At 31.4% G+C, this 22,008-nt stretch overlaps 1 protein-coding gene and 2 long non-coding RNA genes across 3 annotated transcripts; 1 reads left to right on the top strand and 2 right to left on the bottom strand.

Annotated features, from left to right (window-relative positions):
- The first annotated feature begins 2,611 nt into the window (after positions 1–2,611).
- LOC122603426 lies at positions 2,612–4,639 on the top strand. Its single transcript, XM_043776124.1, has 2 exons — positions 2,612–3,081; positions 3,945–4,639. Exons 1-2 carry the CDS (start codon positions 2,752–2,754, stop codon positions 4,455–4,457), a joined length of 843 nt encoding a protein of 280 aa, XP_043632059.1. The 5' UTR covers positions 2,612–2,751; the 3' UTR covers positions 4,458–4,639.
- A 6,564-nt stretch (positions 4,640–11,203) lies between these two features.
- Positions 11,204–13,842, bottom strand: LOC122606145. The gene is made up of 5 exons (XR_006324817.1): positions 12,898–13,842; positions 12,562–12,800; positions 12,280–12,466; positions 11,885–12,194; positions 11,204–11,495 (listed from the first exon to the last, which is right to left on the bottom strand). It is a non-coding gene; the product is annotated as an uncharacterized LOC122606145 (long non-coding RNA).
- A 2,141-nt stretch (positions 13,843–15,983) lies between these two features.
- LOC122602593 lies at positions 15,984–18,942 on the bottom strand. The gene is made up of 3 exons (XR_006324333.1): positions 18,332–18,942; positions 16,319–16,434; positions 15,984–16,188 (listed from the first exon to the last, which is right to left on the bottom strand). It is a non-coding gene; the product is annotated as an uncharacterized LOC122602593 (long non-coding RNA).
- Positions 18,943–22,008: the final 3,066 nt, after the last annotated feature.

Here is a 22,008-nt window from a genome sequence, read left to right as displayed (position 1 = left end):
TTCAAAAAAATCCATTCCTTTTTCTATAAACTTGTAACACCTAAAACATGTTTCGGGAGCAACGAAAACTTCCATATCTTAAAATTGACCAAGTTATAATTATTTGAAGTCGACTCAAATCTGTTCGGAAAACTCAGATTTGCGTAGTTTTCTTACAAAATTCTTTTGACAAACTTAAACTTCATATTTTGTCACGAAACCAATTCCACCAGAAACTAAACTTCCTGAACTTAATTTTAGACAGCAAAAACGTGACTTAACCATCTTCCATGACCAAGATACGACCTTTTAAAGTTAACAAACTGAACCTGTCCAGATTCTGAAGTAATTCCAACTTACTTTTTAAAGACTACGACAACTAAATTTTTTTATATATAAACTTTCAAATCTTTCCAACACCTATATAAATTTGTTATTATGATTTCCATGGCTTCATAATTAGATTTCTTATATTATATAAATTGCTACACCACAAATAATACGTAAACTTTTAAGATTAATGTGATCTATACTTCAAGCTTTTGATTTAACCTTAAAAGTCTTTTATTAGTTCTTGTAAATTTTGCCATAGTATATATTCATCAAATAGGCTACTTATAATAAAAGATCAACAATATAAAGATATATTTATATATATATGAAAAGAAGAGATAAGTAATTTTACCCCAAAATTGATGATCACTCCTTAGATACCTTGACAAAATAAAATAAATATAATTTATAAGAATTTTACCATAGATTTTATATGATGAAAACCTTTTAAAACATAATGAAAAATTAGATTACTTACTAAATATCCAATAATGAATGCTTTGAAATAAAGGTTGTAAAGCTTGGCTTGATGATGATTTCAATATGTGCTTTCTGGTGTGTGTTTGGTTTCGACGGCAGGGAAACAAAAGAATTTTTCTTTTTTTTTTTTCTTTGTTAACTAATAATATATATACATGTATCTTATATGGCAAAGATATATATTTGAGTTAGTTTATAATTAAGATAGATAGATAGATAATACTCATTATGATCAAGAATTCTAATGAGGTTGAAATTCCTATTGATCGTAACTTAATTTACATGCCAATTGTTGGAAGAATGTGTTTATTTATTAAATTTTACCTTTACTTAGTTTATGTAATTTATATAATGAAGTTCTATTTCCATTATATATAAAATGAATTGGGATTAGGATGGTAATTCTCCCTTTTTTTTCCTTTTTTTTTTTTGCCGAACTATACTATCCAGTAGAGTTAGTTTCCTATTTGTGAGATATTGCACATTTTGACATTGGCTTTTGTTAATCTAATAAATTCCATATTTTAACAATTTTATTATTATTATTTTTATTTTACTACTTGTATTGATTATAAATTACTTTGATAATTATGATTTTATTCATCACTAAGTAGCGTATAGTAATTTATCAATGTCTAAAAATGAATATGACATATAACTATATGTCTAGATATCAACGGAAATAACTATAACCGTCTAAGTTTAGGAAAATAGAATGACTAAATCCTAAATTATTGGGATTCAAGTAATAGGAGTCACATATTGGAATGATCACCACATATTGACTAGTCAAGAAATTTGGAATGTAAGTTAGAGACTATAATAAATCACCAGTTTTGGTGACGGATGTCACATATTTCAAATGTGATCTCGCATTTTCAATTGAGACCCCAGATGTACTAGCCTCTCAAATCTAGTATCTCAAATTCAATTCTCAAATAAGACCCCAATATCAATTTAAGACTCCAAATCCAACTTTAGACCCCGAATTCAATTTAAGACCTCAACTTTCAATTGAGACCTCGGATTTTGATTACTATCTCGATTTAGTCAACTTTGGTCGGTTTAGTCAACTTTGACAACTTTGGTCGGTTTAGTCAACTTTGGTCGACTTTGGTCGGTTTAGTCAACTTTGGTCGACTTTGGTCGGTTTAGTCAACTTTAGTCGATTTGGTCAACTTAGTCAAACTCGTAATTTGTTCAAACTTGTAAAGTGTGGTCAAAGTCAAACTATTACGCTTTTGGATAACTTAGTCGACACTTGGCGACACGTTATGAGCACGTTTACCTATATTGAATGAATACTTAATTGTGATAACTTGTATTAGATTGATTGCGTACTGGTTACTTGCTTTTTGATATCTTGTGTAGCTTGATCTTGTTGCTAGCAGTTAAGTGTTAAAATTGGTATAACCTTTATAAAATAAATTAATTTTATTTTATGTTTTCATCTTAAACATACAATTTATATAGATTTGTATATTAAAAACACAATAAGTTTAAAGATATTAACATATTTTCAAGTTATTAGTAATAAATATAAATGTATATGATATAAATATAAAACAAATTAAATTATATTTCGTTCGGTTCGGTTTTTATCGGTTTTTTGGCATATTAAACCGAAACCCGAACGGATCCGTTCGGTTTTTCGAAAGCAAAAACTAAACCAATGGCTTTTGTTTGAATTTTGGTTTTTTTGGGTTCCATTTTGTTGGTTTTTTTCGGTTTTTTGGTTTGGTTTTCGGTTTTTCCGGTTCGGCTTTCTGTATATTGTGTGGACTAAATGGAAACAGCGCGCGCACGCACACACTAGAGTGCATTATCTTTATCCTATCAAAGAATCCAATACCAGGATAGCGTTATTTTTCCCCTTTCTTCTTCTTTTTGGTGGGAAACCATCATCAATATCTCAAACCTTAAAACATCCAATCTCCTGTTAGAATTGAACCAACCCCTATGGTCTTAGATTTTCCGACACGCATACACCCACCACCACCAGCTTTGGTGGTTGTGAAACAACGCGACCACCAAACATGGCAAGGGATCCATATCCACCACCCACCTAGCATTTTCAACATATACCCCCGCACAACACCTACTATTATTCTTTACCGACGCAGGACAGACGCCAACAGTCGTCGGTGGGACTCGAATGCGGAGACTTTCCGAACACGGAATTATGCTTTTGATTTTGATGATGATGATAATGATTTTGAAGTTGTTGATGATGCAAATGAGTGGCTTAACATTCTTGAAGACTTCATTGACGGTGTATGGATTTTTAAGGTAAATTTTATTGTTATTTGTTTTTTTATATTCTTGAATACGTACCACCATCTCCACCCTATGTTCTCGCGATTGGGTATTATTTTTCTTGTTATTTTGTCTTATATAGCTAAAAAGTAGTTATAAATAAACCTGTAGAAATTGAAATTCCAATATAAGGTTGAAATTCCAACAGGCTTAAACCCTGTTGGCTCGTTAATTGAAAAGTCGATCAATTAATTTTATTTTCCCAATTACATAGCTCACGTTATCGTGAAAAGTTTAGCTTGTTAGATTTTTTTAATTCCCGTGCAATAAAGCTAATCTAAACACCCTAGTTTAGAATCTTGCTTATTTAACCAAGCTAAAGAATGGGGGGGGGGGGGGGGGGGGGGGGGGGGGGTGGAATGGTGTTTTCTGAGCTTGAAGGTGGATCCGGATACTAAGAAGCCTAAGATTTTAAGTATTGGTCCAAACTAGTCGATCCTGGCTAATAAGGATGAAAAGAACCATGGCATTAAATAATGCTCCCAATTTTGTTTGTCTCCGAACATAAAATTGACAAACTTAATATCTCTCATCCTTAATAAAGTAAACTCCCCCGCCCCACCCCCACATTAAATATTTTTACGTAACTACCCAAAATCCTTAATAAAGCAGACCGTCTTCCTCACTATTGCCGCCGCATTGCGCGGCTACCATGCTCGTATATGTAATGAACGAACTTTTAATCAAGTAAATGCCATAATTACACACTTAAACAAACTCTAAGGTGGAAACCCTCGTCCATCAAACAACTTTACACATTTTTTGTATGAATGGCTGGAAAAAGTTCTCATGATCATGTGAAAATGAATTAACATACGAATGTGTAACCAGTGCAGGCATTCAGATCATTTGGGTGGATGCTTCCAGCCATAATCTCATCTTTGTTGTTGACATCGGGTCCCAAAGCATTCCTAATGGCACTTGCTATTCCTATTGGACAGTCAGCACTTTCCATGTTATTTCAAACTGTATGGGGAAGGCCAAAGAGTAAAACAAAGAACCGTAGCAAAAGCAAGAGAAGAGCACGCCCGCCTCCACCACATGCAAACGTTTATGTGGATGTAGATGATGTACAAGAAGAATATTCAAAAGAAGACAGAAAGAGGGCAACTGGGTATCAAACATGGGTGGCTGGAGATGGTTCAAGTGATAAGAAAAGCAACAATTCATCGTCGAGTTTTGGTGGCTGGGAAGAACTGGATGGAAGAGCTACGGGTAGTAGAAATGGAAAACAGAGGACATCAAAGAGTAAAATAAGCAAGAGAGATAGAAGAAGCGAGACACCATTACTTATGAGATTGTTGATTGCGGTTTTCCCTTTTTTAGGTTCATGGACCAAAATGCTCTAAGATAATAGTGCTTGCATAAAATTAAGTACTACGAATCAGTTTCACGTCCATAAATAGAGTTGACAAGGAGCAACCCATATGTAGCTTTGGTGGGTCAAAATTGATTTTATTGTCTTCTGGTGTTAGAATACAGCTTGCGTGTTACACCTCTTATACAATAATATTGTTACACCTCTTATACATTTGATACTGGTAGTGCGAATAACGTACTGTGTTTGCCTGTTGATTCTCTTATGGTTGGGAGTTGTCGTGATGACAAGAAGATTCTTCTTAAACGAAAGACGGATCAAAAAATGGAAGACGATATTGAGGATATTCTGTTCGCAAACTACAATAATATATATTATTTATTTGAAAAAGCTTGTCGTTATATTTCGACTGAGTTTGAACACATACTGTCAAACTTTAAGAAGTATGTCAAGGATAACAAGGTTATTCAGTGACGGTGGGATAAAGATGTTAGTCTTTCTGAGGAGCAGGTTTATTTCATAATTTAATTTTGTTTTGCATTTGACACTTTTAATTTGTTTACGATATTATTTAATTTACTCTTCTTTTTATGCTTTTTGTCTTACTTAGGATCAGGCATATTGCATTTTTTTTATTGTTTGATTTTTACACTTTTAAGTTGTTTACAATTGTGTTTAATATAATCTTTGTTTTATGGCGTATACTTGTATTTTCCGGCTTAAAGTTTGGACCTTTACTTTTACATGAAGATATGTAAACACATTCATGCTGAAGATATTACTTAATTTACTCTTCTTTTTTATGGTTCACTTTTACATGAAGATATGTAAATACATTCATGTTGAATATATTATTTAATTTACTCTTCTTTTTTATGGTGTATCAGTGGCTTATTTCGGGTTCTAAGTTTCATTTTGACATGAAGATATCAAAACATATTCAGCCTGAGGATGGTTACATTGGTCAAGTTGTTGCTGACTGCAATTTAAAATTTTTACTCTATAAAGCTGAAATATTTTTATCATCGAAGTTTGATTCTATAACATGTAATTTTGGCACCAAGACTTTTGGAAATGGGAATGCAATGAGTCTGTTTTCCTTTTAGATAATGAGGTAAGTTAAATTTTATTTGCTGAGATTTAAATATTAACAATTATTGAATCATTTTTTATAAAGTCAATCCTTTTGATTTTTTTTTTTTTTATTAAATATCATTTTAGGGTGGTAAAGCGGCAGGCCATTTGGACATACAATTTGAATTAACAGTTGCGAGGCCGGAAAACCATCTCATTGCTGACTTAAAATTGTTTGGTGTGGTTGAACTTAAGCCAGATGTTAATAATGATCGTGGTGATACCAATACTGAATCATTTGAAGGGATACTACCTGGGATCAGTAATGTTTGTTTATAATAAGTTGTTTACAAATCATATATAGTTTTTTTTTTATTATTGAATATTTATTCTTCATGTAATCATTCTTTAAGTTTTTATATATTTTATCTTTATTATTGAATATGTATTTATTTATGTTTATTTTTTCATATTACATTCGTTCAGTAATATATTAAAAATGAGGCTTTTTTACCATAATGTCAACTTTATAAATCTACTCATTATTTAATTAACCATATACTGATCACATTTTATGTTAGTATAATCATCTACTAAAGTGGTATATATTTGTGTAAGTTACCATAACTGATTATGTTATACACTCAGTATAAAATTATACTGACATTTGCTACGATGATCCTTAACTTAAATTGTACTTCTTATTTAATTCAATATATACTGATCACATGTTACTTTAGTATATATGATTTTTACTAAAGTGGTATAATATTGTATCGGCATTTGCTACGATGATCCGTAATTCATAATATTTTTAACATCTCCCTTATTGTCATTGTTATTTTCCATCAATGTAATTTATATCAATCAGTATATATTTTATTGTGCAGTTGATAGTATGAAATGCGCATTTATTTTGATAAATGGTTAATTGTTTTATATGTTATTTAATCTATTTTCTATACTCTATAAATTATAATAGTGTTGGATGTAGATGGATAAGTAATTTTCATTCATTCAATTTTTTATTTTAACTGTTGACTAAGCAGTTTCTTATTATATGTGTTTTATGGTGGTTGTGGATTGACTAGTCTAATTTCTCCTACAAAAAAGGAAACTGATTTTTTACTACTATCTTTTGCATTTGCTATAAATATCTCATGTTGTTTACATTTAACAGATATCATTTCGGTAAAATACTTTTCATATCACATTGTTTTGCATAAAATGTCTATTACGTGTGATACTGATAGTTCCAAAAATGGATCATCTATGCAAGTTGAGTCTGTTGTTGTTGGGAGTTGTCATGATGAAGACAAGATTTTGGTTGATACGTTGACATATTATAAAGTCCAAGAGGATGATAATGATGTTTGGCGTGCCTGCTTCGGAAATCTAGATGCTTTATTATATGAAGCTTACCGTTATATGTTGATGGAGTTTGATCACATAATGTCAAACTTTAAGGATTATGTGAGAGAGAATAGTGTTACTGAGTAGAAGTGGAGTAAAGTTTTTGTTCTTTCGGAGGAACATGTATATTGCTATTTTTTTATTATTCATTTAACACTAATAATTTGTTAAACATATTTTATAATTTTATCTTCGTTTTTTTGATGTTTTAGTTGTTTACTACCAGTTCAACGTTGAACACTGATATTTACATGAAGATATCTAAACATATTAAATTTGAAGATAGTGAAATTGGACAAGTTGTTGCTGACTGCAATTTTAGAATGTTACTATATAAAGTTGAAGTACTTTTATCTGACTTGTTTGGTTATATAAAATCCATTTTATATAGCCAACTATGGTCGCACAACTCCAAGGAATGGGAACTGAATTAATCGATCTTCCTGTCAGATAATGAGGTAAATTATAATTATGTATAATATTTTAATATTACAATTTATTCTAGTTAAAATTTAACGATGGCAATCCATTTGATTTTTGTTTGTGGTTTTAAAACGTTTTAGGGTGGAAAAGGAGCAGGCCATTTGGACATACAATTTCAATTAAATTATGGTAGGCCGGAAAGAAAGGAGCATGTTAGTTGAAAGGAATGAATAAAGTTAGACTCAGATGTTAATGATGTTTATGGTGAATCGAATACTGAGTTAGTGGAAGTGATAACGTTTGGGTTCATTGATGAATTTGTAATTTAAATTATGAACTGATTATAAATCATATATAGTTTTTGCTGAGAAATGTTTGTCCTTTATGTAATCATTGTTTAAGTTTTTATATATTTTATTTTTTGTATTTGATATTTATTTATTTATGTTTAGTTTTTTATAAAAACATGATTTCAGCTTCAAATGGTTATAATGATTGACTATTACTAGCACGGTACCCGCGCTATGCGGCGGTGGTCGTGGTGGCGACGGTGTGATGGTTGGACGATTGTTGGTGATAGAACGGCGGTGAGTTGTGTATATAATTGATGTAAAAGGTTAATGGACATATTTTAAATGATAAAGGATTGACAGTGTAATTTAATCATTAATGTTAAGAAGATAGTGTATATGAAAGTATTTTAAGGGGTATTAAGTGAAATATAGTATAGATACATATTATTAAATTCTACTTATTTTATAATACAGTTGTTATGTCTTGTTTTTTTTTTCTATTGTTTGATACCTTACTAGGTATTTTATCCCGCGTGATGCGCAGCTAGTTAAAAAGGTTATTTTATACATTAGTAAATAGGTATTCTATAAGTTTATTATGTGGAAATTGATTATGTTATAGTTCATGGTTAAATTTTGGTCACCTTTTGACTTTTCTGACATGTCAATATTACAATCACTCAACCTACCGTAGTTATTAAACACTTCTTCTCAGAACATTTACCCTAAGATATTTTGATATCATCAACAACACCATTTGTGTAAAAATAAATCAAATGTAAATCGATAATGTAGCATGCTATCTATTCATCAAACTTAATAATAATATATATCTACAAAGCAAAAAACTAAGCATGACAACAATATAGTCATATAAGATATACATAAATACAATACAAAAAGGTAAAACAAAACAATAAGATAAATAAGAGAAAATCATATAGTTTTTGTTTTCAGTTATGTTTAAGAGATGAAGAAAATACCTTATGTAATGACTGAAAAAAAATAATCCTAAACACAACTAAGAAATAAAGTATTTTTATCTATGTCAATCAAGAAAATCATTTGTAAAACTCTAAGTAACTATTATTATCATTATATAATAAACTTTGTTTTATGCCTAGATAACAACCAATTTTAATTGCTTTATTTTATGTGTTTTGGCCAAGAGAATGAAGGAGAGAAACAACATGATTGTTTTATCTTATATAATCTAATAATACTTTTAAATAAATTCTAAAATTGATATGAGTCTTCAAAATTTTATATATTTTAAATAATATTATGTTTGTAAACTATCATTGCCAAAATAGTAGACATGGACATCTTTTTATTGTACAATATGGGTTTTGATTTTTTATTTTTAATCTTGTGTATATAGTTTTGATTTAATATTTTATATTAATTAATAAAATAAGTTAGATTAGTTTGAGGAGATATAGAGGTTATAAAATAAATATTATAAAAAAAAGTGTGAAAATGCCACGTAGGATAAATCATATGTGTCAACGTTTAAAGTTAGCTTAGCTTGAAAGAAGGCTTTAAATGACTATGATTCCTACTGTTTTAATATATATATATATATATATATATATGTTTTTTTACACGCACGATGTGCGGCTGTTGTAGTTCAAGATACAATAAAAATTCATGATTACCTCTTAAAACACATATTATAATTATGATACAATAAAAACTCATGACATTTTAGATTAATTATAATATATTAAAAAAACATATTATTAACAAAAAAGTTATTTTGAATTAAAAATGAAAAAAAAATATTATCATACATTATTAACTAATACTAACATTTGTTTAAACAATATAACAAAAGGTGCACTTTGCCAGGGAATGAAAACATATATTTAAAGTTTCACTTTAAAAATGAGGACCAAAATAATCATATGAAAAATCAAAAATGAATGTACTATCCTATATCATGAAGTAATTAACTCAAATAGGGAATGAAAATTTAAAGTAAATTTTACAGAAAACAAAAACAAATATTTGTTAACATAACCAAACTTTAAGATGAAAAGTAATGTCATTCTGGTTACAAAAACCAAAACAAAAGCGAAAAAATTATTGTATTACCATGAAGATGTATATGTTACAAATTCATAAAATCATCCATTAAAAGAGATGAAATCACGAAAAAGAATACGTACATGCTTCTAAAACTTGTTATTATATTATATAATATTATATAATATATTATGTTAACATTAACAATCCTCCTATGTAGACTTTTTTTTTACGGTTGGTATTACAAACCATTTGATTTGGCTTCTTTTGATTTTGATTTCGAAGGATTTTATATATTTAGGTTTAGGTTATTTAACATACTATATCAATAAATATAATTGAGTATACACTGTCAAGTTTTGTAAGATACAATAATATGTCTAGATTTTCTTTGATAATAATAGATTTTATATTATTATGTAAAATATATTTATATTATTATTTTATTATATTGTATATAAATATTCGAAAAACATATGGAGGCGACACGTAAGAAAATTCCTACGTGGCAAAGTCTAAAAATATTTTAAAAATATATTTATACTATTATTTTATTATATTGTATATAAATATTCGAAAAAAATATGGAGGCTGACACGTAAGAAAATTCCTACATGACAAAGTCTAAAAATATTTTTAAGTTGAGTTGGATGGCTTTATAAAGGTACTCTTATTGTTTTATTAGTTGTATAGTTAGATTTTTTTAAAAATTTGTTACGTATGACAATATTAATAAATGTTAACTTATTTCTAGAAAATAAGCAAAAGTTGATATGGAATATTGTCATTTTGATTGTGTTTACTTTATCAGTTGATTCCGCACATATAGATCCGTTGTACGAACTGAAACATTAAATGTCATCCATTTAAATTCGATATTAATATGTTATATTAATATGTTGTTGATTAAGTTTCATATAACATTTAATTCGTACGAGAGTAAGTACCCGTGCGTTACGGCGGTGAGATGGTGGGGTGCTAGCTAGGTCAGAGAGTGTGAAAGTCAAATGCCTACGGCCTCCGCCCTCGGATTTAAAAATTCGTCAAAAGTATATCGAATGACATCTCTAATGAAAGAGCATGAAATTTTAAGAACACCCATACAATTTTTATAATTTATCGACGTATGATTTTTGAGATAAAAGATTTTAAATGAATTGGAGGAATAAATGATTTATGGAGGAGAGAGAAAAAAGATGATTGATTGAGATTTGAGGAGAAAGAAAGGGTATTATGGTTATTTTTGATAAATATAGAATAGATGAGAGAAGTATTTTGAGGATGTACTTAAAATCAATATTGAAAATTTCAACTCAATGTTGAAAATCTTGAAGGAATCTGCTTTATAATATTATATAGATATATAACAACCCTACTTTTTAAAATATTACTAGTGCTTAGACCCGCACGATGCGCTTGCAGTCATAAGCAATTTTTTTAACTTTCTTGTTTTAGCAATTACACATATAAACAATTAGAAACATAACTGTATACGCCACCAATAAATAAGAAGAGAAATTACAATAGTATAAGTTATATATCAATGTGAACATAATATTACCACATAAATAAAAATAGAAAAACCACAAACAAAATATTTAAATATTAAATTTTGGATTGCTACTACATCCATAAATTCTGGATTGCTACAATTATTGAAGAAACATGTATCAATTGATAGTAAACTGCCACATCAATTAGGGCAAGAAAAAATGAATATAATTCTTTTGAAAACACTCGTTTATTAAGAATATAGACAGCCAAAATTGTCACACAGGTGGAGGTGGTGACAGAGCTTCCTCGGCTACTCCATAGCCATCGTTTTCGATTGGATGCATCTACAAATCATTTGCATAAAGAACAAAGTATAGTTTAGGGCAGTTCAAGCAAACCATGAAACCAAAAAAAATAAAATGCGAATTGAATTGGTACTAAACAAAGCTAATGCATATTAATGTTTGTTTTAGATGAAGTGAGTTGAAATATATTAATGATTGTTAAAGCTCAAACACATTCATAACTTTTTGGCATTTTAGCCGGGTAACTTTAACCAAATTGTAGGTTAACCACATATTTAGGCCAACTCATATAGTAAAATGAGGTCATCTTTAGGTCTAGAGTTTCAGACTTTGGCAGACCCACATATAAGTTTAGATTTCAGGTTAATCAATAAACTTAAGCCTAACCGTATTTTCGAAAACCCTAGGTATACTACACAAGACAACACCTGAAAGATCCCACCAAGAATCCTCAAGCCCTTTGCTCTTGCACGAAGCTCCTCCTTTTTCACATTATTATCTAGAAGTACCTAAAAAGAGATACATATTAACGTAAGTACCATTAAGTTTCCAAAGTGTAGAATAAGCATACAAAACTATGAGAAAGTATGGCTTCAATATCATATTGAGCTTCCAAAGAGAACCAATCATCAATTTATTGTGACTACATATATTCTTCAAGTTCTGCTTCAGTGTATTTCTCGTCTTCAATTAGATCTCGTTTCATGTCCTCTTGGAGCTAAATTAGAGCAAGTGGACCTAAGCTCATACACAAATTGCAACATTTCTCAGCCATGATGAAAAATGAGTAAATAATACTAAAAACTCAAGAGAACAAATATACCCTTTGTTTATGTAACTTGGGATTTAATACAATGTCCTTTATTAAATACCACCTAGCAATAAATGGCACGCCCATATACATCGCCTTTTACCAAGCTCTTTTGCTTTTTGGAGTGCATCTACATACCCAATAGTGCTAGTTTTAACATGTCTGACACCTTCTTTTTAGAACATGTTCACACCTAAAGCTGCAAAGAGTAGCATATCTTACTATTAGGAAGATGCTTAAGTTTTATATAGTGATTTTTTTAATAATGTGATTATAATATAAGGGTATAGTTACCAAATGATTGAGTTAGCTAGATTTTGCCAATAAGTGTATATAACTTGCATTGGAGAGCCTTGTCGCTTCAGCTTTCAGGATCACGGGTGAACTCCTCTTTGTTCGCTTTAACATAGTCATAGAGATGACTTTTAAGTAATTTGCTTAAATTCTTTTCTCTTTCCTTTTGCATAATGTGTAATATCAAATTTATGTAGCCACTTAGAACCTGATATATTTAGTAAAACATTCCTTGTGTACTGTCCAAATGATAAGAAGTAAGATTGTTTGAAGAAGGTGTGACAAGATAAGTTGAGAAGGCATTGAGTATTTCTAATGAGAAACGCACACACATACCTTCTCTTTTATTGCAACTTTTTAGCATCACATAAATTGCTCCCCTTCTATAGCGACCTGGCTAATGTAGTCTCAAAAAGCTCACATCCAAAAAGCATTGCAAATATATATGGCATAATTGCTTCACTAAAATGAAAAAGAAAATATTAATAGCAAACACATATAAGCTCATGGATGGTTTCTCAGGAAATTTAAATTAGGAATATAACTCTACTAAAACTATAGATCACAACACAAATATTCATATTCTTGTTTTCCCGACAATTCTAATCACCTCAAAAACAAAAATTAACACGGAAAATAAAATAAAAAACCATTGTTCTTAACTCACTCCGGAGGTTGTTCAGGGACGACATATTCTGGAATAGGTGGAGGTGGTGGCAGAGTGTCCTCAAATACTCCATTGCCATCAATTTCGACTGGATAGATATCTACGATATACATTATATGTAGTGTAGCCAAATGAACTTGCTTGTAGATGATCATTTGGTAGAATTTAGCAAATCGTGAACACAAGTGGCAGCTTGCGACTAGATGTAACAATATTACTATGGTTGTTGGGAGCAAAAAAGATAACAAATATCCTACTTCTATCATCACATATTAACAAAGCATAAAGACGAACAAATAAACTTACCGGTCCATCCTGTAGCTGATCCGTTATAAATATCAACCTGCACAAGTAAATCACATTATCGAATAAAAGAGGTGTGACATATGTTAAAGAAAAGGTATTGCTTTTCTTAAAGTTCTGCAGGATGTTATCAAGCTTTTCAGAAGGCAAGTTCTGAAGATTTGCACTGAGCTTTTGCTTCTCATCATAGGTCATGTATCTCTTATTGGGATCCTTGGCTTCTGGTTTCTTTGGGGACAGACGTCCACGTCCTAGTTGTCGAGGCAAAAGTTGCCGGTTTCAACCTAGCCATGAAAGGCAAAGCCATAGACTGTGACCTGTCAAGGATCCTATGATTAATTACAAATAGTGTTCATTAGATTATATCAAACACGAAAGAATACAAAACTCCTTAATGTGTAGTGTTCCATACATATACAATGACAAAGCTAATTCATAAGCAGAATCTACAAAACAATTAACTATACATAAATGCATACATCTTATATGAATTCTAACTTCTGTTATTTAAAGCAAGTAACTTGCCAGCATCAAATTATCTTAATTTCACAAGAGTTGAGTGAAGGTCTTTTTTATAAAACATAAGTTAAAATAAAGATGATTAACCTGCCCATTAGAAAATCAATACAACCAAAAAAGCGTACACAAACTAATTCAATAGCACAACACGGATGGTAGATTGGTGATTTTACTGAAATTTGAATATTAAGAACAATAATCCAACGGACATCAAGTTTAATTAAAAATAAACTCAACTCGTAAATAGTCAAAATGAACTGTTATGCAGTATTATATTTACATATATATATTTGTAATTATCTTTTTGGAGAATAAAAATAATAATAATATAAATACAAATGAAAATTTACGTCCAGCTTGACTTGCAGTCTTGCAGGTTGACTGCAATTTATTGGAATACTATCATCAGGGATATCTTTACTCCGGTTAAGAAAAAAATATAGTTCCACGTTGTGTAATTTGAGTAACATGGATATGGAATAGAAGTGGAAAAATTTCTTGTTTGTTACCACATTTTCATATATATGGTCATTTGACACGGTTTTTTAAATGATTGTTACTTGGCACCATATGGCGAGTTATTGGAGCAGCATTTTACCTCATACTTAGTTGATTTAAAGAAAAGATTTGCCAGCCATGATGCCACTAATTCCGAACCTTAACTAAAATGTCATTAGGTACTCCTCTTTACATCCACCTGCACCAAATTAATAAAACCAGAATTCAACATTCACCTTTCCAAAAAGATTAACAAATACTTAATAGTGTGTGTATCATAGAAGGATATCCTCAACTTAACCACAAAAATGAAACTCGATCTGCTCATCCCCAGCCCCTTAATCTGGCCAATTCCAATGATCCTCATAAGGATAGTATTGATTCTTGGAGGGAGTCATCCTATGCAAGGCATTTCTGCATCAACTTCCAACTTAATTTCACATGTCTAGAAATGATCATTCATTTAGCATAAGTTGGCAAAAGCTCACACTAAAATAATTTGAGGACGACTAAAGAACAACATTTTAGTAGAATTCTTATTTTGATAAAACCCTTTGTTTATGTAAAAGATTAACAAAGAAAAGGTAAAGAAAACAACCTGTAATTAAATATAAGTCTTCAATGAAAACTAACGCCTTTTACCATGAAGCGAATCTGCCCGTTGTCTTTCTTCTTCTTCATATGATCATCTGTCACATCCTGAAATTCTTTTTTCGAGGAGCACCTGCAATATCGCAAAGTATTTTTTAAAAAAATAGTCAAAAGGACTACCGACTAAAAGACAAAGAAAGTTCATACTTCACAACCAAGATTGTTTGGGTGAGTTACCTGGATACCCCTTGACTCCTTGAGATATTACTAAAATTATCAGTTTCTATGTTCTCCAATATAGCAGGACCCAAATCATTTATAAATTCAGAGCTATTCATTTTAGTATGCACACCCTTCAACGGTTCAACTACACGTGACACGGCAAGACTCCTCAACGGTCATCTTTGACACTTCAATAATATGGATTAAACAGTACTATACTTTTAGAAATAAAACTACCCAACTATATCAACCATATTCAAAATTTAACACTTGAATTGATGGCTCTAAATGCTAAAACGTCCAAAATAGTAGATAGATTAACAACATTATGAATGTACATAGACATTTGAATACCAGGTTCAGAATCAGGAAAAACACTACAAGGTGATACACCTTGGAGTCTCCCGGTGTCTGCGAACCCTATCACGCCAATATTCAGTGTTGCAAAGCACAAACAGTTCATGGGCTTTTTTATCAAGCCATTTCGCCTTTCGGAGAAACACACACCAATGAACATTCTCAGTATAGCCAAAAATCTATCCTAATTCTAATCATAATTTAGTCTAAAATTAAGTATCTCACAAAAAAGGCAGAAAACAGAGAATGAATACAAAGAGGGGAAATAAAATCATCATTATCTTTAGAAGCATAATGTCGGGGAACTAATCCAAAAACAAAACTGTAGAAACAAATTACTATTTGAAATACGAAAGAGTTAATAGACAAGAATAAAAACTTGGGGTTTTATATCAGCATACCAAAACAGTTAAGAACCGCAACGATACATGAATCCTGTTGCAGTCTCCGGAGTCGAGCACATCCTACAACTTACCAACAAAATTTATCACAACTAATTCGAGGAAAAAACATACTAAGATAAGATGACTGTATATTGATTTAATTGGAATAAATAAAACAGGAATATACATAATATAGTATGTACATAGTCTGTCTTACCTGCAAAGTATCTTGTGTAGTTTTCCAACTTACATTTAACCACCACCAACCGCTTAAAATCAACACATCCATAAGACTTCGCACTTGAATACCACAGCTATTACGATACTTTTCTACTACAAATAACAAAAAAGGTAAGAAAAAAAACCATTCATCAATTGTGATTTAAAGCATAAAAATTAGTGAACTTCTGAAATCGAAAGTGAAGACTGTGCAGGCAACATAAAACAATTTTTTCGTCATCTAATTTCTACGAAGAACAGTTTAATGAAGGGGCGTTATGTGAGGAGATTGAAGAGGATTTTATGGCCTCCAGTAACCGTTTAATCTTAAAAAATAAATCACATACGGGCCTACATACAAAAAAATGTCAATTTACATTAACTACTTCCTTAAATTTGATATAAGGAAGCCATGTTGAATATGTAGTATATAAAATTCTTCCTGAAGCATGCCACATAGGACATAATTAGAAAAAACCTAAGTAGGGATTTATATAGTGTATAAATATGTTAACATGCACCCAATTCTTGTAATTCCTGTATCAGAGAGGGTAAAATACTAATTCACCACAAAATGCTTAGACCACAATCATTCAGAAAAACTACAACACACTTGAGAAAAAAAGACTAAAAGAATTCTGATCACATGAATAAGAACAAAAAAAAAATTAGATAATAAAGCTTAATGCAGATTTAAGGTGGTGGTCATCAACACGAGGCATCATTGGAACGGAAGTAAGCTTGATGCCAACTGATAGGTAATGTAGGTGGGTAGGAAGCCTAACACAAATAGCAAGATGAACCCTCATGACCCCATTTCTTGCTGTTACCAGCATACAAAATCATTACAAATACTTTTTATATACCGAAACTTCATTAATTATTTTCCTTATATGAAGCTTAAATCCCATGCCCAACATCTGATTCAGATCATTCAAGACCAAATAAGTAACCTCACTAAGACTAACCTTTCTTATTTCAAGAATATCATTCAAATGCAAAATAAGTAGCAACCACAATGTTTGTGCCACAGGCAGCTCACTTAGTTAATAAACCTTTGGTGCTCCACCATATAAACACTACAAATAAATGGCAATTAAAAGTTTAAATCAACAGAAAACCTAATTCGTTCAACGTATATCATTATATAATATATATACCATGCAAGATACCTTGACGATTTTCCAAACTTAATAGGTTCATCTTGAATCTGTGTGGCCAATTCTCTAGTGGGTGAAAGCATGCCAAAAAAGTTTTACTCAACTAAGGATTCTTGCGGGGGTTCGTCTAAGATGAATACATACAGGAATTAACCCAATATTTTTCAAAAGCCCGTTTTGGCAACTGCTACTATGTCCCAACTCAGGAAAGCAATCAACCATGATTGTGCTTGAATGGGAGTCAGAGCAGAGAAGCTAGCTTTAAGTACATGTAGAAGGTAGGTTATCATCTTCATAATATGTGATTTAGTTTCTTTTGAGAATTATAGAATGCCACTTCTTCAGTAAGACCAAGTGGCAAACTGAATGATCAAAATCAGAAATCCCCACCACAACAATGAACGATTCAGAAAGCCATTTTTTTTTAAAACTGGTCCATCACATAAGAGTACTCTAAATTACAGAAGTTATACAGCGTCATCTTGACCATTAGGAGTTGCATAAGGCCCAAACAGGTAATGGTAGCATATGAGTAACTCAAAAGGGAAACCTGTATGTTCAAATGATGTAAAAGGTGGAGGCACATTGTTTTCCTGAAGATCGAAGACCAAAGATTAACAACCAGAATACAAAGCAAAGAGAATGACAAGCTTTATGTTGTATGCCATCTACCACAGTTTAATAAATCAATCATTGGCATGCTCATTTACTACATTCTTTTAACTATTCAACTCATATATAAGTAGTGTCCTAGTATTGATAAGAAAATCTATTAAATTAGCCGTGCATCACCATCACCAACAATATTTTGACCAAGAAAAAAAAATTGATGTGCCCAATTTAATACTTACCGATATAGTTATCTCAAGTCGTTAGCGATAGGCATCTAATAATAAACCACTTCCAACTGAAGGCACACGAGACTCAGCAGGAGCTCCTCCTTGTCCAAAAGTAGTCGTCTCTTTTGGGGCATCATTGTCATGATCACACAATATTTTGTAGGCAAACATAACAATAGAGCAAGTGAGAATTTGATCTAAAACATGGAGTGTCAAGAAGACCAAATGGTAGAAGAAAAAAAAGAATGCATAACATATAAGGTTTGAAGACACTTCACTTGTTTCACTTTAATGGGGAGGTTAAAGTAACTATATTTATCGAGTTTTATTTGATACAGAAAGACAAATTTAATAACAGATAATTACTCATTCAGTCAACATTTCTATCAATTATGGACTTAGACTGGGGGCCTTTTTCCTGCTAAAGCATTTAACCCACATACCAAAGATGCTAGAGCATGACACAACTCAATCACTCTTAGCTTGAAAGACTGCACAGACAACACCACAAGTCACAGGTCAATGAAATAATATATATCAAGAAAAAATGTTTCCTAGCTGATGTGTGTGTGTTTCATGCCATATAACCAAACATAGTCACTTAAAACAATGAGGTAACTACATTAAAGACACCAACAATACACAAAAGTAAGCCTAGCCGCATACGAAACATATAAATTCAAACATATCATTTCAAGTTAAAAATTAATATTTCTCCTATCCACTAATCCCAAACTGATAACAAATGCAAATCAAAGCACTGGAACAAAAAGTGTATCCTAGACCATCAACATTAGAATAATAAACGAAACCAACATAAAGAAAATAATCCAAATTTATACGCCTTAACGAATGTAAGGTACTCAATTCTCTAATAGAAAAAAAGTATTATTTAATACTTCACTTGCTAAATTTCTTTTTCGTCATATCTGCAGTTCTAAACATAGAGCAAACACACCTAAAAATCTATCGATTGTGCAAAATAAACACTATCTTATCTCAAACCTCAAACTGAATATCCAACATTACAAACTTGCCTGCAAGCTTTATTTTGGTGTTGTCTCAACTCATAATTTGCAAGTTCTGCAAAATTGAATTGAATTAATAACCACATCAATTGAGTTACCAAGAGAAGGCTTTACTTCACTACCAGCTTTATTCGGATTATTGCCTTCGTTGGAAAGAATAGACGGGATGTGAAAGAAAGTAAAGATTGCTACATCATGCCAACAATATTCAAATGCAAAAGTAGATTATAAACAAAATACCTGCAGTGCAATAAACCATCCTTCACATGTATCCACAAAGTTTGCATCACATTATCCTGTTTTATGCCTACCTTGAAACACCTGACCACAGGTTTTCCACTCATAATCATCTAATGAAGCTTTTCAAATGAACTTCCATTTTGGTTTACTCCCCTCTCTCTTTGAAAATACTTTTCGCATTCCAAGTAGATTCTCATCACAATGCTGATTGAATGCATTGTCAAAAAGAGCTGCAAGAATTTTGATTCATGCCCATGTTCTTTATATAAACCGATAGTTTCTAATTGCATATCTCGGTTCCCCACCAACATGAGTAAGCGGGGGTCGCTTCTTTTCACATCTAAAGTTCTGAAGGGCAAGATTGAGTAAAAGTGGAGTCAAGACCACAACAATGTAAGCACTCATGTCCCAACTGTTCTTATAATCCCAGAAGAGTACCTTAGTAACGAAAAATATAATACTTCACTATCAACTAATCAATAGTGTATTAAGTCTACATGTGGGATAATGAGTAAAGACATGAAACTTTAGAGTAAAATACAACACAAAGCAGTCAAATTACCTACAATGTTGATACTCTTGCCTAGGGTTATCAAGTTCGACATCAGAGCGGAATATGATGGAAACCCCATATCATTCTAAAAAAAGTAGAATAGTACGTATCAGTCAATAAGCATATGTTAAATGAATCTAAAAAGAATAGTGTCACATATTGAATCTCATAACAGTCTAAAGAAAGTAGAATGAAGGATCACCATCTCATAAACTTCACACCCTGCCTGCAACTTCTTCCTTCTTTTAGCTGGTATCCTAGGTCCACAAAAGATCACCATCATTTTCTACCTGATTAAAACCGGAGAAAGTAAATTTGCACTTTTAGCAAGCCAATTTATCGTGAAAATTTGCTAAGTCGTACAGGAAACAATTAAATACGGAAAGACAAATGCATTACTTATGTGTGTAAATTTAAGACCATGTAGGAGTGGAACCTTTGTTACCAATGTAAAAATTAATTGTTCGGAATATTTACATGTATTCAGTTACACTTCTCCTCCGATTGCATGGATGAGCACCATACATAAATTACATTGAAATGAGTTCGGAAACATATCACCTTTAAGATTGATCAAAAATGGGATTTAAAACATAAAGCCAAATACCAACATACCTTGTCAAGTGTGTAGCTTTAGTACGTTGGAAGATTAGAGGAACAATAGGCTCGACAGTTCTGCAATAAACCTATGAAGACAGTAAATGAGAATGAATTATGAATTAAAAAAGCTACATTAGATACCTCCTCATATAGTACTATGTCATAAACAAACTCATGCATTTCTATGTATTATGCAGGATAATGAAGGCATGATGAGGCTGCCAAATTACTGAAGGCAACAAATGTCATTCTATACGCAACCTTTGACACTTGTATAATTCGGTTTTTACCAATAAAAGTTCACATAGCCAAATCAAGGTGGTGTGGCTCACTTTTTAAGGACTGGACTCATTTTATGTTAAACTCATGCTTCCAAATTGTTCAAGGATTCGGGGCTTTTTTATCATTTTAAATTCATTGTTTACATTCATGGGCCGGAATTTCAATAATTGGACAAATAAAACCCTGTCCACCTAAAGAACTTTCTAACGGACATATGGTGCAGAATTGTACCACCACAGAAGTTAAAGTATAAGTATGGCAGATATGGGATACAATTATGTACTTACAAACTCACACAGGTAAGTAGGCAACCAAAAACTTCAATACTTTTTGATTATCTAACCTATGCAACAATTACCGTGCTAAGAGATACAAAAGCCTGAGCAGTAGCACATCAAGGGATGCATATAGTAACATTTTTTAAAAATGTTGGAACAATTGAACACTACATAAACCATGGTATGCACATAACATTGTTCATTATAGGTGGCAAAATGGATGGGTGATACAATCAAAAGTGTTCGATCAGGTTGGTTTGGCTGAAAGGTTTTTTTGTCCAAAGTTTCTTATTTATTTTAGAATCCAAAAATTTATAAAAAACAGATTATTATTTCAATTATTAATTAAGTTTTCGAGTAAACCCATTATAAATGGAAACTGACCCACAACAACCCATTCATAAGTAAAGGAATGAAATTGTGAATTCAAATATCCATATTAGGGTAAAAAGATGCTCATTAAACTAACCTTAAGGTGTCTGCTTAGTAGATCACAATAAAGCTCATTCCATTTATCCATTGATTACCCCATATATTATACAATCATTTCAACCAAGAGTAAGCCACTGAACGCATCACCCATAGCTTAATTCATCAGCTTACTGATTGCACATAAACTCTTAGCAGCATTCTCCTTTTCTACATCGGAAAAAACAATTTAGTTTCAAAATCCAACCATTTTCTTTTCTTGAACAAATCACACGCAAA

This window comes from Erigeron canadensis, chromosome 6 (assembly GCF_010389155.1).
Source record: "Erigeron canadensis isolate Cc75 chromosome 6, C_canadensis_v1, whole genome shotgun sequence".
NCBI classification, from domain to species: Eukaryota; Viridiplantae; Streptophyta; class Magnoliopsida; order Asterales; family Asteraceae; genus Erigeron; species Erigeron canadensis.
Note: the sequence above shows the minus strand (reverse complement) of the source record. Positions and strands in the feature narration are given on the sequence as shown.

Coding starts and splice junctions, on each gene's coding strand:
- LOC122603426 (XM_043776124.1), top strand. CDS start 2,752: ATGGTCTTAGATTTTCCGACACGCATACACCCACCACCACCAGCTTTG. Junction 3,082..3,944: donor ACGGTGTATGGATTTTTAAG/GTAAATTTTATT, acceptor TAACCAGTGCAG/GCATTCAGATCATTTGGGTG.